Here is a 14,669-nt window from a genome sequence, read left to right on the forward strand (position 1 = left end):
TGTGTATAGAACAGCTTCTTTTAACCATTGATGTTTCTTTCTTTGCATCATGAAATTGGTTCATGTCCCTTGGTCTTTATTTCTAAATGAAGCTTTGTGTTACCAGACAAAGGAAATACCTAAAAATGTATGTCTAAAATAAAATAAAATGGGAGAGACAATTACAGCTGGCACTCTCTAGGTTTCTTTGGCTGTCTTTACAGTCTCAACAAAGTTTATAATGATGATTACCACCATCATAATTTTCATCCTTCCTGAGAATGATGCAGCATATTATATTATGCTTAAATATGAATTCAGCCTGCCAGATATTGCTGCCTAGAAATGTTGTTATTTCACTTGTCCATTGATGTGTGTTTCTCCCTACATCAGGAAACAGGCTTTTAGCCTGAGCGCCCAGTTTGGTCTTTCCTAGTGCAGGACTCTCTATGTGACATCAGAAATTAGTCCATTAGAGCATCAGAGCAGGAAATGGGCTATTTATGCTTCCAGGCCACAGGTAGTTCATATCCGGTCTGCAAAGCAAGTCCCTGTTTTTTGTTTTCCTGTAAGCTAAATATCTTAGTTGTTTCCACCTCAGCTAGGCCTGCTGTGATTATTTAGTAGATGAACATAATCTAAATGAGTTAGGAAGTCTTACATAGAAGTATATTGCTACTGCAGATGGTTACATCAAGCACTAGTAAATGCTGCATTATTGTCCTATGGAAAAATGTGTGTTTTGCTGCTTCAGAGAGCAGAAAATGTGTCCAGCATTTTCACAAGACCCTATCATAGCTGGCTGATGTAGATATTTAGTGAATCTGATGCATTTGCTAGAGTCAGAGGTAATAACAGTGGTGATACTATTATCCTTTCTGTTTTGACAAAGAAGCTTTGTGGAATCTTTTGTTGTATCTGAAAGTAATTAGAGCTTTAATGGTTTTGTATCTCCAGTGAAGATCCTAGAAGTAAGTCAGTTGCAGGGATCTACAGGTTTTCTGACACCAGTTGTGCTAGATTGTATCACTAAATCTTTAAAACTTCTCTATCATTAAATTTTTAAAACTTCTCTATAAGTTATGAGAGATATAAATAATGACAATTTAATCTTTGAACAATTAATCTAATTTAATTTATATTTTTGAAGCACCTGTGCAGCCTGTATCTACAATGGAAATGAACGTTGTTGTTAAAAATCCAGAGATTGTGTTTGTGGCCGATTTAACAAGAAGTGATGCTCCTGCATTGGTGGTTACAACACAGTGTGAGGTCTTCATTAAAAATAGCCCTGAAAGGTATAGCATGACAGCTGCTGTTAAAGAGATACAAATGAAAGCATGCCCATTTCTTCCAGAAAAAAGGAAAGGGAACATTACTACGGTGAGTTTGCAAACATCCAGTTTGTATTTAAAAGGTGCTGTGTAACTTACACTACTAGAATGCAAGTTATTTCTGAAGCTTTCATCATTAGAATGTGTATTACAGACATACGAGTAAAATTTTGTGGCTAACTTATTTTGTTGATTTTGTTCTGTTTTGTCTGATATGCCGAAAGCGTCATCTTGATCTGTGGCTTTGAGATCTGCTTTGTATGACAAGCTAAAATTAAGAGCCCAGAGGAGTAAAATGTTAATAATCTGTTATATCCCATGTAAGCCAAATAAATAGAATTTTATGAGTGTACGCTATTTCAAATGCAATGTACTAAATTTGGAATACTTTCAGTCTGAAACTTTGCATTAAACAGCTATGTAAGTGAATAACAAAGGGTCACAGACAGAATGGGAAGTTAGTGTTATGAAATAGATTACTTATGCTGTTTATAAATTCCTTTGTGTTAAGGTCCATAGATCCATTATATTAAAACTGCCTGTGTATATTTTGGCAACAGAATCAGACTTGTTAGTTAGTGGCCAGGTGGGAATGCATTGCCTCCTGGAGCTTCTTACAGCTTTTCTGTCTCTACAGCAGACTAGACCTCAGTTAACTCTGTAATGATATTGTTGTATTGGAGAAAAAGTTCAATTTAACAGTATATCCAACTGTTATCTGTGTCCTCAGGCCACAGATGAATTTTGAAGAACGAGTCTTTTCAGCTCTGCGTTAATGCCTGCTTACTTTATGGAGCTACGTAGGAAAGACCAAAGCTATAAGCACAAGGGACTGGGACTTCCACTTCATCTCCTTATCAGATACTTTCACAGCAGCTCAGTTTACTTCCTGGGTAGACAGAGTCTTTGATTGCATTAATCCGTTAACAATCTAGTAATTGAGAAAGTGATGCACTTGCACTGGTAGCCACAACACAACGCAGAGTTGCTTGACTTCCATTTCCGTAGCTAGCAAATGTGGCACAAATGTGGCTAGCTTTGTAGAAAGCAATTAGAAGGCTTTACATCAAGCTTTTCCTCTTACAGGAATATATTCTGCCAGAATCTCTTATCTCACGCTGTAGAAACAGAGAAAAAGACCTGTATCTGATGGGATGTGTGTGCTATAAAGAGGACCTTAGTTTTGATGCTTAAAACAGTATCTTCTTTGAAAGATTCAGAAAGCTCTTGAGAGACTAGTAGACGTCAAAAAAGAAGATGTTCTTTGCAGGTAGCAGCATAACTGCCCCTTTTGAAAACATGCACATAAGGAAGTCTCTGAACCCAGGTTTTCTGTAAACAGTATGATTTCAGTCTGGGAGAATAATCAGAGGAATAGAGATTCAGATGACATTCCATGGCCGCCTTTAGTCAAGAAAGAAAATGTATGATATGAGGTTATATGAAGATTACAAGATTTCTGAAAGCTGATATTGATGTGAAGATTTTATATTGCCTCAACTTTGGTGACACTAGTGATGGATGAATTCATCCTCGTGATGAATAGGTTTCCCCAGATACCCAGGAAACTAGCCTCTGGATTTAGAGTAGCACAAGTGATGAGATTCTTTCTGTACGTTTCTCACATGTACCTTGGTCTAAAGACATGTACCTTGGTCTAAAGAAGAATATGTTATCTTTTCATTTCTGGCTGTAACACAGAAGAAGAAAAAAAAATAATTTGAGTAGCAGAGGATAAAACAATGATATGGACAAAAAATTCTGTTAGATCAAACTCATTTGGAAAAAGTGTTGTAAACCTGATTCAGGGTGTTTCTATGCACCCAGCATCTGATTCAGATATGGACAGAGATGTCAGGAAAGATTGTAAAATCAGCATTGTTTGAAATTACCATTTTTGAAAGACTTACCTTCTCAGGTAGGGACTGGAGAGCAAATTTTCCTGTCAATACAGTCTCAGTAGAGTCTAACTACATCTGAGTGCTTTATTAATCACATGGCACTATCATTTTGTTTATAGTGTACCTTAGACTTGGTTTCGGTAAACCATGGCAAGTGGGAGTATGCAAGGACTGATTGTGAAATAAAGCTGGAACTGACTGATTGTTATTCAAACAGTGATATTTTTATTCAGGAAAACTGTAACTATTGTTGCTGTGTTGCCCTTCACGAAAAGTCTGGTTCTCAAAAGTCACAGGCATGATGATGAGGTATTTGAAGACATTTACCTAAAACGGAGACTTTACCTAAAGAATGGAGTTACTGAAGTGTAATGCATTTTCGCTAGCTGACATTTGAATCTTTAATGATTGAGAATGGCTGAAGTGATGCTTCTGATACTTTTTTCTTTACCTTTGAGCATGTTATTAGTGCTCAGATTACTCTTAATTTTGAAGAACTGAATAATGGTAACTTTTTGATACTTTTGATTGCAGTATTTAAAAGTATATGATTTTAAAAAGATTTTTTTTCTCTGTTTAACATGTGTTTTTACTCTTTTGTATAGGTATTACAGCCTTGTGACTTCTTCTTTGAAATGAAACAGTCAGGTACTAATCCACAGACCGCTGATCTAACGATTAAATCTCTAACAATAAAAGTAGGTAGACTTTTATTGTGTCTTTTAGTTCTCTACTATTTCCTGCTCAGAAGGCTTTGAAGTTGCTTGTGGGATATGTTTCTTAAAAAAAATAAAATCAGGAATGACTGATGTGGGGAATTGTTTCTGTTCTTCATCAGGTCACCTACCTGTTTAGCATGTGAAAATAAAAAGAATTAAAAATAAACAATTGTGTCACAACGCTTTGGTTTCGGAATCTGTGTTTTATAAAATGGCCTGATGTGCAGAGATCAAGTTTTGAAGTGTTCAGATAGAGCGTTGGATGATGTAGTTTAGAAAGCTCTCATCTGGAAGAAAGGCAGGGGTTGAAAATCTGAACAGGTTGAACTATAGCTTGTGGAAAGGAATGAGTTTTCAAATGTAGGAGCCTGTAGAGAACAGAAGTGTTTTGTTAGTGTAACATATTCTTTATAATTTTGTGTCTGAAAGTAGCTGTTTCATGTACTAGCTTCTCATTTCCAATTATTCCAACTTCTTATTTGTAGGTTTCACCAATAATCATAAACACAGTAATTACTATTACATCAGCCCTTTATCAAACTGCAGAAACAACAGAAGAAGAGATTAGTGAAATTCCTCCAGACTTGTGGAATAAGAAAGATATAAAAAATCTAAAAATGTGGTTTCTTGAAGAGTCAAATGAAAATGAAGATACAAATCCAACTGCTGAACTGGTTCCCACAGGAGAGTCATTGAAAATGAATATAGAATCTGTTTTTCTAACACTTGAAGCTGGGGTTGGGCACCGAACTGTACCAATGCTTTTAGCCAATGCCTCATTTCTTGGAGAAGTCAAAAACTGGAGTACTCTAATCAACCTACGTTCTCGTCTTGAGCTAGAGGTGAGGAATCCTACATAAGAAAGTTTTCTTACGGTATTAAACCTGTTATGTTATTTAGACAATAAAAGAAAAATAATCCATATATTTGACGACTAAACTCCTGCAGATACATGTTGTGGGAGCAGGACAGGAATGAGGTATTAAGGTAGTTGAAATGAAAATCTAATGCATTAGATGTAATGTATTAATGTCAGTAATTGGTATTACACAATCTCACATTTTCACTCTATACAAGTTCCCAAAGGCCTGTTGCATCAATATTACATTTTGGAGTAGCAACTGGCTAAAGCTCTTTGACAATCTTAATTTAAGATTACAGCAGAATATATTCATGTGTCATTTCTATAAAATACTATGTGGTACCAGTATTGTACATAAAACATCCAAACTGGCTCATATTTGGACATAAGTGACATAAAATTTAGTGATGGTTGTAGGTAGATTCTTCCTTATTTATAGTGCTTTAGACTTCCAGTGCCTACAGTTTAAGCCAAAATTATATTTTAAGTGACACACCTTATACCACTTATTTGGCAGTGGGTCTTGGCAGTGGAGACTTAGCTGCTTCATTTATTTCTCTAATGGATTTGCTTCCTCTTATGGTGGGAGCAGAAAGTGCAATCTGATTATAAATCTTTTATATTACCAAAGAAATTAATATACTTGTAAATCAGAATTTTAAGTCTTTTAAAATCTGTAGAGCTTTCATTGATTTAACAGTTTTACGTGATTTCCTAATTGACTTCTGCATTTTGATAGGTACACTATTTTAATGAGATGTTTGGAGTGTGGGAACCTTTGCTTGAACCACTAGAAGTTGAGAAGACTGATTTATTCAAACCATGGATTCTTGAAATCAAGGTATATTTTCCAAAGCTAAACTCACATCTTCCATTTCAATACCTTAGAAAAAACAAATGCTCTGCACCTTTCGTTGCTGAGACTAAGCTAATAATTTTGTTCCTTCTTGTTGGTTAGTGAGACTTTTTTCCCAATTAGTGAATGAAACCAGCTCTTGCACAAGTGAAGATCCAGACTCACAGATCTTTTAAATAATATTGACTTTCAGGTGGCAAGAAGATTTAATTCCATTTGCACTAGATAATTATAATGCCTTTATATCAGTTTCTCTAAAGTTAGGTCATGATGCATTCAGTGAGTTTGGAAAGATAGAAGACTCCTCATCTCATTCCACAGTAGTATCTGTAGTAGAAACGTATTGGAAAAACTGATACCTGTTATTGACTAGCACAAAGTGCACTGTGGGAATAGTGCTTGCATCACTTCAGTTCTGTCTTTCATAAGGAAATAGTCCAGATTCTAGTCTCAAAGTAGATAAGCATTTATCTAAGGAAGGAAGTTACTTTTTTTTTCCCCTGTCTTCTTCTGTCTTAACTGTCTTATTGCATAGGTTTCTGATTTTTTCAAAACTTTTCAAGTATTTTTAGCCTGCAAGGTTGCTCAGGATGGAAGAAACGCCCTTTTCCTAGGACTGTCATTATCAAACAACTTTCTACAGTAATGGCCTCAGGAGGGTAAAGGCTATGGTCTGAGATACTGCAATTAAGAAATCGCTATTAAAAATATTCCTAAGAATTTTCCAGAAAGATGTGAGACCTAGTGCAGGAGAAGGTAGAAGATAGTGAGTCAAACATCGTATCTTCTTGCCCAGATTTGAAATATAACATTTAGAAATAGATAATTTCCAGAAATGTTGAAGGCCAGGAAAATGTATTCCATGTGATTTTTATTTTTTTCCTTCAAACAAATGAAAACATACAAAATAAGTATTTGGTATGGAAACATATAAAGACTAAATTTGGGGTTACTGTTTTAAGAATAGGAAATAAATAATGTATAATATTTTTTACACAGTGGTATTAGGAATGTTAAGGGGAATGCTTTCGTATAGCATTTACATTTATATAGCATTTATGTAAGTGTATGTTCTTTATTTTTGAATAATAAAGTTAGCTACTGTTACCGGAATTTCATTGACTTCTGAAATACATCTTTTGCTTCTTGCCTTCTTTATTCTCTCCCTCTTTTGTTTTTATTTGGGAATAAAAACATGAACAAAATATGGAAAACTATGGCAGCACATAGAAGCAGGAAAGGGACAGAAAAAGTCTTGAGGTGAAACTTGCTTCTACAGAAGGAGTGGTCATATAAGAATCTTTAAAAATCTCCTTGCAGATGAAGAAGAAGGCTAAAAAAGCGTTGGTTGAATCAGATGCAGAAGAAGAAAACTACAAAGTTCCAGAATATAAAACAGTAATAAATGTTTCCTCAAAAGACCAGCTGAACATTACACTATCCAAATGTGGCCTACAAATGTTGAGTAACTTGGGCACGGTAAGAAAGATTACTTAACTATGCAGTGTCAGAATTGTTAAATGAATGTTTGCACAGATCATCTTGATGAAGTCTTACTCAGCATATTTGTGTTTTGTATCTATACTTTGCTTTCTAGGCATTTGCTGAAGCGGCTAGTCAAACTTCAGACATCTTCAAAAAAGACCGAGCACCATTTGTAATAATAAATTCGTTAGGACTTCCCATCACTGTCTCGCCTAGTGATTCCTTTAGTGTCCTTAATGTTGAATTTGGAGCAAAAATATTTCATTTAAGAGATGGAGAGAATTTAAATATGGAATTTGTCAGAACTAAAAATGAGAGTGACCAGTTCACAGCAATGACAACTCTGAGTAGCAAGAGGTTTTACATTCAGATCTGTAAGTTCCAAAGTTCATACATCTTCTGTTTTTGTAAATACTGCACGATGCATAATACTGCATCTTGTACAAGTCAATAAGTATTGGGGACTAAATAACATGAAAGGAGTGTTTCTTTGGATTCTAGATGCATGACCGTATTTGAAATTCTGCTTTAGTCTTCGCAGCTAAAAGTTACATGTATCATGCTTGTTAATTTTTGTAGCATAAATTTTCTACTATGATGAATTATTTAAGTAACTAATCTTTATTTCATAATTTTACTGCAATCAGATATTTTTGTTTGTATTCACACATTAATGCAAAATTGAGCCGCCCAAAATAAATTTTTTTTGGTAGAATTCTGAGGCCTCGTATATGTGTCTTCATAGAAGAAGTTACTGTTAAGGGGGATGTTTTTAAGAAAAGATTGTTTTAAATAATTTAATGTAAAACATAGTTAAAGCTAAAAGTAAAATTTAGCTATTTTTAATGGTGTATGTGTTAACAATTTAAGTTGATTTATTGTAGTAACTGACAGTTTTTCAAAACTGATTTTTCAAACTGGTCTTGACCATATGATTTATTAGTTGAATTGTTTTCACAATATATAAGAGCTGTACCTTGTTAATAAGCCATTACATCTTGTAAGCATTTCTTTTCAGGCACTAATTTTATTTGTAGTGGCAAAACCCACTTAAATATTTGAGTAATAGACTCATTTACTCTCTCTCCTGTGGCAAAAAAAGAATCTTTGCTGTTTCTTTAGTAACACTGCAAGATTGGCATATTAAAAGTGGTGATTGTACTTTTTATCTGCTATAAATTTTTTTTAATAGATTGAATGATACAGAAAATTCTACTGAATCTGTATTTCTGTCTTCCAAATGTATCTTTATGCTCCTTTTGAGTCTTTTATTTCTCATCTTGTAAATTCTAGGTCCACATAATCATTCCACTGTGGAAAAGATTCCATTGACAAAAGTGGGTCGATGTATTTACCGAGTGAGACACGAGGAATCAGGTGTTGAAAGGTCTATTGTCTGCCAAATTGATACTGTTGAAGGAAGCAAGATGATAACTATACGTTCTCCTATTCAGGTTATTGTATTTCCATGCATTGTAATTTCATTATTATTTTAATTTTTTAATGAATTAAAATGATCCTGTAGTCTTTACATAAACATTTTTAAAAATATATTTTAAAAACTTATCTGAACAATTCATCTAACTTTGCTGTTGTGTATTATCAAGTAGTTTAGAAGAGATTTTCAAGAATAAAAAGCTTTTTCAAAGTGACAAACACAGGGGGCGGGGGTGGAAATGGATCAGATTTCAGATCAGGATAATTCATCAGTGATGATTTCTATTACTAGCTCTGATTTCAGTCTTGTTGTACTATTTGCTTTGCGTGAAGCAATCAAACCTCTCTTAACCTTACTTTGGTTCCGCAAGGTTATCCTTCTATCGGATTATTTCTTTTTCTTCATCCTGTACCATTGATACATGAATTGCAAATTTAGTACCAAGTCAGATGAAGAGTGAGCCCTTTGAGCATATATCTTTTTTGACTGAATAGTATTTTTGATAGACATTATATAGTTTACAAGTACAGGGATGGTCCATATGTTAGTGTTCTGTAGTGACGGTGTCCCTGTTACATTTCATTTGCTGCTTTTGCCCAGAGTGGTTTATGACTTGGTTAATAACCAGATTTACTGTTTTATTCTTCCATAAATTAAATTTTAGGGTTTTTTTTCCAGTGCTAATAAAAAATAATGTTTGCAAAGAACAAGAGAACTGTATACCCCCCCAAATTATAATGGGTGTTGATGGTTTTAACCTTGAATAAGTATTTCACTTCCCTTTTGTTTTCTGCCATGTGGATTTTGACCCACACACCCTTGTATCTGTTATATTTTTAGGAGAAAGTTCTTTGGAAGGTTATTACATAGTTCAGATTTACTGGTCTTTGGTTTTACAGGGCTTTATGTTTCTCCTTGAAAAGAATTTTACAGCTAATGTGTTAATTTCATAATTAAAATATAGCATTAAACTGCACAACCAAATTATTTAGGGAGATTTGCTGGTATTAGAGACAGTTCCTTTGAAATACCTGACCTTGAATGGTAAATAGGTAGATGAACAATGAGAGAGTTCTCATTCAGTGGTCTGTTAGGCTCAAAACACTTTAGCTTTCCAGTTTTTCCTAATGTATGTTGCTGGATTTTTGTTTCACATAGATAAGGAATCATTTTTCAATCCCGTTAAATATTTTTGAGGAAGGAAGATGTTTAGGGACGGCTTCACCAGAAAATGAATTCAACATACCATTGTCCTCTTACAGGTACTTTACTGCATTGTTCTTTTATTATAGAAAATGTTTATATATTGTTGATTATTGTATCCATACAATTACGCTAAAAAAAATTTTTTTCCCATTGCTACCTAGTACTGTAATTAATACTGTACTGTCACTGTTGGGTAGGATCTTCTCAGAGCATCTAGTCTGAGTTAAACAGAATACTATTTAATTCTTGATTTGTAAGTCTTTTCAAATCCATTTTACTGAACAACTTAAATTTGCTAAGTTACTTTAAGAATCCGAGCCCAGATGCTTCTGGAACACAGTGATTATTATCAACACAGTACAGACTTTTTTTCTTACTGGAGTGATATCTAGTGATGTATTACAGCGCTTTTTTTTTTTTTTTTTTTTAAAGGCTTCTTTTGATTTTTGTGATTCTGAAGTAAAAAACAGAAACTAATACACTTAAACTCTATCACAGATGTAGAGAAAGACTTGTCAACCTTAGACTTGGCTTCCAGCATAGCTATGCTATTAGTACCTTAAGCTAATACCCACTTAAAACTGCAATGAGTTTGTATGTACGATTTAGCTGAATTGTCACCAACTTTTAGGCAGATAAGTTTGCTTTGATTGTTTTTTATGATTACAGAGACTTCTTCCTTCTGTTTTCCCCCAAACACTCTCCCCATTTTTATTTTTTTTTAAAATGATGGCTGTGTATCTTTTTTGTTAAATAACTTACACTTTACTGTAGATAATGTAAGTTCATTAATATTTCTAACTATCTGTATTTTATTAAAAAAGGTTTAGTGACATTCTGATTCATTGCAGAGATACATGGGTGAGTTCCACTAGGGAGTCAGGAAGTGTTTACTAAGAAAAATTTTCAGTCAAGGAGCATCTGATTGGATTAAAGCAGTTGCCTTAGAAAAGCCATATGTGTAAATAATCCATAAACTTGATGCTTTATGTGACTGGAAAGAAGGGTACTTTCTGCAGATCTGTCATAGGAGTGAATTGTCTATCAAGACCTTTTCGCTTAGAACAGGAATACAGCAGCACTTGTAAGGGAATTCAGTAGCCTCTTCATAAGAGTCTCCAACACTCCCTTCTTTGCAAGGGAACTTTTTGTAGGTATGGAACAAAAACCCCCAAGTGGTACAATTCCATGAACTTTTGGGATCCAGACTACCTTTTGCTTCCTCCTTTAAGCAAGGTAAAGGTGGACAATGAATTACTGTCAGAAATTTTCGAAAATCCAAGTAATACTAGAATGTTAGTGTTGCATAGTACTTTCTCGTAATTGAAAAATTCAATCTCGTATCGAGTGTTTAAAAAATGTTTTCATTTACAGATCCATACTGAGTTTGCAACCGCTAGCCAATGAAAATGGAGTGGATGGAGATTATGATATGTGTGAAGGAATTACATTTGATGAAATTATGAAAAATGTTGACAGTTTATTACAAAGGAAATGCCAGTCTGTGAGGTCAACTAACCACTCACTTATCATCAATATTGTTCCTGTAAAAGACACGTTGACATCTTCATTATGTGCAGAAGATCAATGGGATTTTCCATATGTTGTTCATTTATGGCCTTCTGTTCTTCTCCGCAATCTTCTTCCTTACCAGATAACTTATTCTGTAGAGGTAATTCTTTAATGTTTAAATTTTTTGTGATGTTTCCCACCTATGATATGAAAGTTGACCAGCTGGTTGAAATATGTTTATAAATGGATATTAAAAGAAAGGGCTTCTGTTAGAGTATTTGTGAAGCAAGTTTACAGATCTTGTAAGGGCAAGTCTGTATCTGCAGAAATGAAACAGTACCAGAATGTGAAAAGTGGTGGTATTAATCATTAGTAATAAGTCATACTTTAGACACATATGCAAAGTAAAACTTACACTGTACAAGTTCAGCCCTGTGAGAGAGTCACTTTCTGTTGCTCAAGTGCAGCTTGAGCCTAATAAAACAGTGTAGTTTTTCCTGTGAATTATGACTGCCTCAAGTAACATAAGCGGGTCAGCCCACAGTAGCATTTTATGTGCTGTCACTGTCACTGACTTTTAGCAGTAGCATGCTTTTAATGAATTCTTACAGGCCTGCCTTTTTGCCAGGTTTTGGCTTGAATTGCAGCCTAGTGCCAGACTTTACATTATTTTCACATATTTAATCATAAAATTTTGTCACAAATGCACAATTACTAGAGCTAAAGACCGTGGCCTCTACCAAATGTATGGAAGTAACAGGCTCTTTTCTGTATGTCTCTCACAAATTTAGTGAAAGAAATACTGAGCTGAGGAATCTGTCATTTAGGCATGTTTATGTATTTGAATTTGGTGACAGATCTTTTTGTGTGTGTGTGTGGTAAATATTGATGACCATGCATCATCATGTTGTAAAATGTTGTATTAAGGTAGACGTTTAAGAACATAACATAGTTAAATAGCATAATAAGAATTTTGAAATTTTGCCTGAATAACTTGTATCTTAATTTTCAAAGCTAGCTAGAAAATAAAAGTTGATATGAATTTTGACTATGACTCATGTAAATGTACACTGTTTGGGTTTTTTTTTAAAGGGAAATGGGAACAAATATGACACTTTACAAGAAGGATGTTCAGCCGAGATTCATAATGCAGTCTTGGATCAAACAAAACTAGATTTACAGTTGCTTAACTATCTTGATCAAAATTGGAAAAGTGAGTACCATATAAAAAGCAATCTACCGGATATCAGCTTCACGACGTTTTGCTGCATCACAGAGCTGGATAAGACTGAACTAGATATTGCTGTCCACGTGACCTACACAACTGGGCAGATGGTTATAGCAATTCACAGTCCGTACTGGATGGTAAATAAAACTGGTCGAATGTTGCAATACAAAGCTGATGGTATTCACCGCAAGCATCCTCCGGATTACAAAAAGCCGCTCCTTTTTTCTTTCCAGCCCAAAAACTTCCTCCAAAATAACAAGGTATTATATTTTGTAAAACCTGACAGCTCTGTACTCCCCTGTGTTGTTATATGAAAGCATTTTTACACTTCGAAAGTTATCTACACTATGCTGTGCTCTGTAAAGGGCATGGAATCTACGGTATCTCGTGTCTAAAGACAGAATATGTGTGTTGTCAGATATGCTTGAGATGGGAAATCTACATTATCAAAGGTATTGTTAAGAAAGAGATCTCATCTTTGAGAGGAATAAAATTCCCCGAGAAGTGTTTCCTAAATAAAAGAATTCCTTTTATTCCATCTAAACTGCATCAATAAAGGTCCTTATTCTAAATAAGACGTAGAAGTTATGCAAGAAATGTAAAGCTGTGGGACTTGGAAAATGAATGCTACTTGAAAAATGAGTGCTTGCAGTGGTGGTTGGTAGATTGGGTCTGAGTTGGTAGTTAAGCTAAGGTTAAGATGCTGTTTACCATTTGAGTCTGCTATGTGAGTTGTTTAATGCTGAATATTACTGATGGATGAATGATACGAGAGAGATTACAAGACTGTGGTGATTTGCCTTTGAGATTTTAATTGTGATAACTTTTGGAAAGGATCCTTATGTGGTTACTTCCTCTGGAGTATCTTACACTTATAATGCTTATTCCACATAGCTTATAACTAAGGGTGGTAGAAGATATCTTTGTGAGATGATACTGACAATTGTTATGTCTTGACTTTTTAATAGAAACACCAGGATGTCCAGTATGCACTTATGTTTATATATATGCTTTATATATAATTTTAAATGTCAGTGTCTGTAAATTGAGAATTAATTCAGGGTCCTTCTTCATAGGTGCAACTTATGGTAACTGACAGTGAACTGTCTGATCAGTTTTCACTGGACACTGTTGGAAGTCATGGTTCTGTGAAATGCAAGAGTCATAAAAAGGAGTATCAAGTGAGTTAAATTTATCTTTCAAATTCCTTACTTTCAGGAGATATAAATGAGGTAAGAAAAGAACAGCGTACTTCTAACAATGTCTTTCTATTCACAGGTTGGTGTCACCATAAACAACAGCAGTTTTAATATTACTAGAATTGTAACTTTCACTCCATTTTTTATGATCTCAAATAGAAGCAAATACACTTTGGAAGTAGCTGAAGAAGGCAAGGAAAAGTGGATTCCTATTGTTTTGCAACAGGTAAACTTATAAAGGAAGCTATTCTGAATTGTTTCTCTACGGGGAAAAAAAAATCAGTTTGAACACTCACTGATGGAAAATATGAGCCATGCATAGTGTTCAATGACAATGTCTGAATATGTCATGCTTTTTCAATAAATTATCTGTGTCCTGTTACCTTTTCTAAGTGTTGCTTTAGGACATACTGTAAAGCTGGTTTACATTGTAATTGGAATGTTTTCTCTGTTACCTGCACCAAACTATTCTATGATTCTATAAATAGTATGAGAAAAAGACCTGTACTCTTACTATATTATATCTCTCTGCAGTGGCACTGAAACATCAGTTTTTGCACTCTGTCTGATAGAGTGGTTTGGCTGACCTGGTACATGTCCTGTCACTTTCATATAGGAAGAAAATCCCTCATGTGGATCAGTTCAGATAGCTCCTAACTGTTCCTCTGGGACTAGTCTCACTGCTGTTTTTTAGTGCTTAATGCATCATTTCTAGAGAGGGATCACTGGCCCCCAGGCCAAATGGTGTGGAAATGCTTTTGTCTACGCTGCAGAGGTCTAGACTGTTGCAGACTGGGCGTGCAGCTTGGCTGTTTGCACTGCAGTATTCCACAATTATGTTTTGCCTGTGTTTTGAGTTTTGAGGCCATCATTCCTTCCTTCAGGACATGTAGGAAAAGCAGTGCCTCTTTGGGGTAGTGTTGGAGGTCTATGAATGCTGAAAGTGATCC

At 34.8% G+C, this 14,669-nt stretch overlaps 1 protein-coding gene across 1 annotated transcript in view; it reads left to right on the plus strand.

Moving 5' to 3' along the window:
* VPS13A (vacuolar protein sorting 13 homolog A (S. cerevisiae)) overlaps positions 1–14,669 on the plus strand; it is a 106,335-nt gene that overhangs the window by 52,544 nt on the left and 39,122 nt on the right. Inside the window, 12 exon segments of the mRNA XM_009328187.1 lie at positions 1,130–1,362; positions 3,820–3,912; positions 4,419–4,775; positions 5,535–5,636; positions 6,972–7,130; positions 7,249–7,510; positions 8,430–8,590; positions 9,733–9,836; positions 11,155–11,452; positions 12,385–12,780; positions 13,597–13,701; positions 13,799–13,945. Of these exon segments, the coding sequence (XP_009326462.1) occupies positions 1,130–1,362; positions 3,820–3,912; positions 4,419–4,775; positions 5,535–5,636; positions 6,972–7,130; positions 7,249–7,510; positions 8,430–8,590; positions 9,733–9,836; positions 11,155–11,452; positions 12,385–12,780; positions 13,597–13,701; positions 13,799–13,945 (2,417 nt within the window).

Source organism: Pygoscelis adeliae, unplaced genomic scaffold (genome assembly GCF_000699105.1).
Source record: "Pygoscelis adeliae isolate BGI_AS28 unplaced genomic scaffold, ASM69910v1 Scaffold45, whole genome shotgun sequence".
In the NCBI taxonomy this organism is placed as follows: Eukaryota; Metazoa; Chordata; class Aves; order Sphenisciformes; family Spheniscidae; genus Pygoscelis; species Pygoscelis adeliae.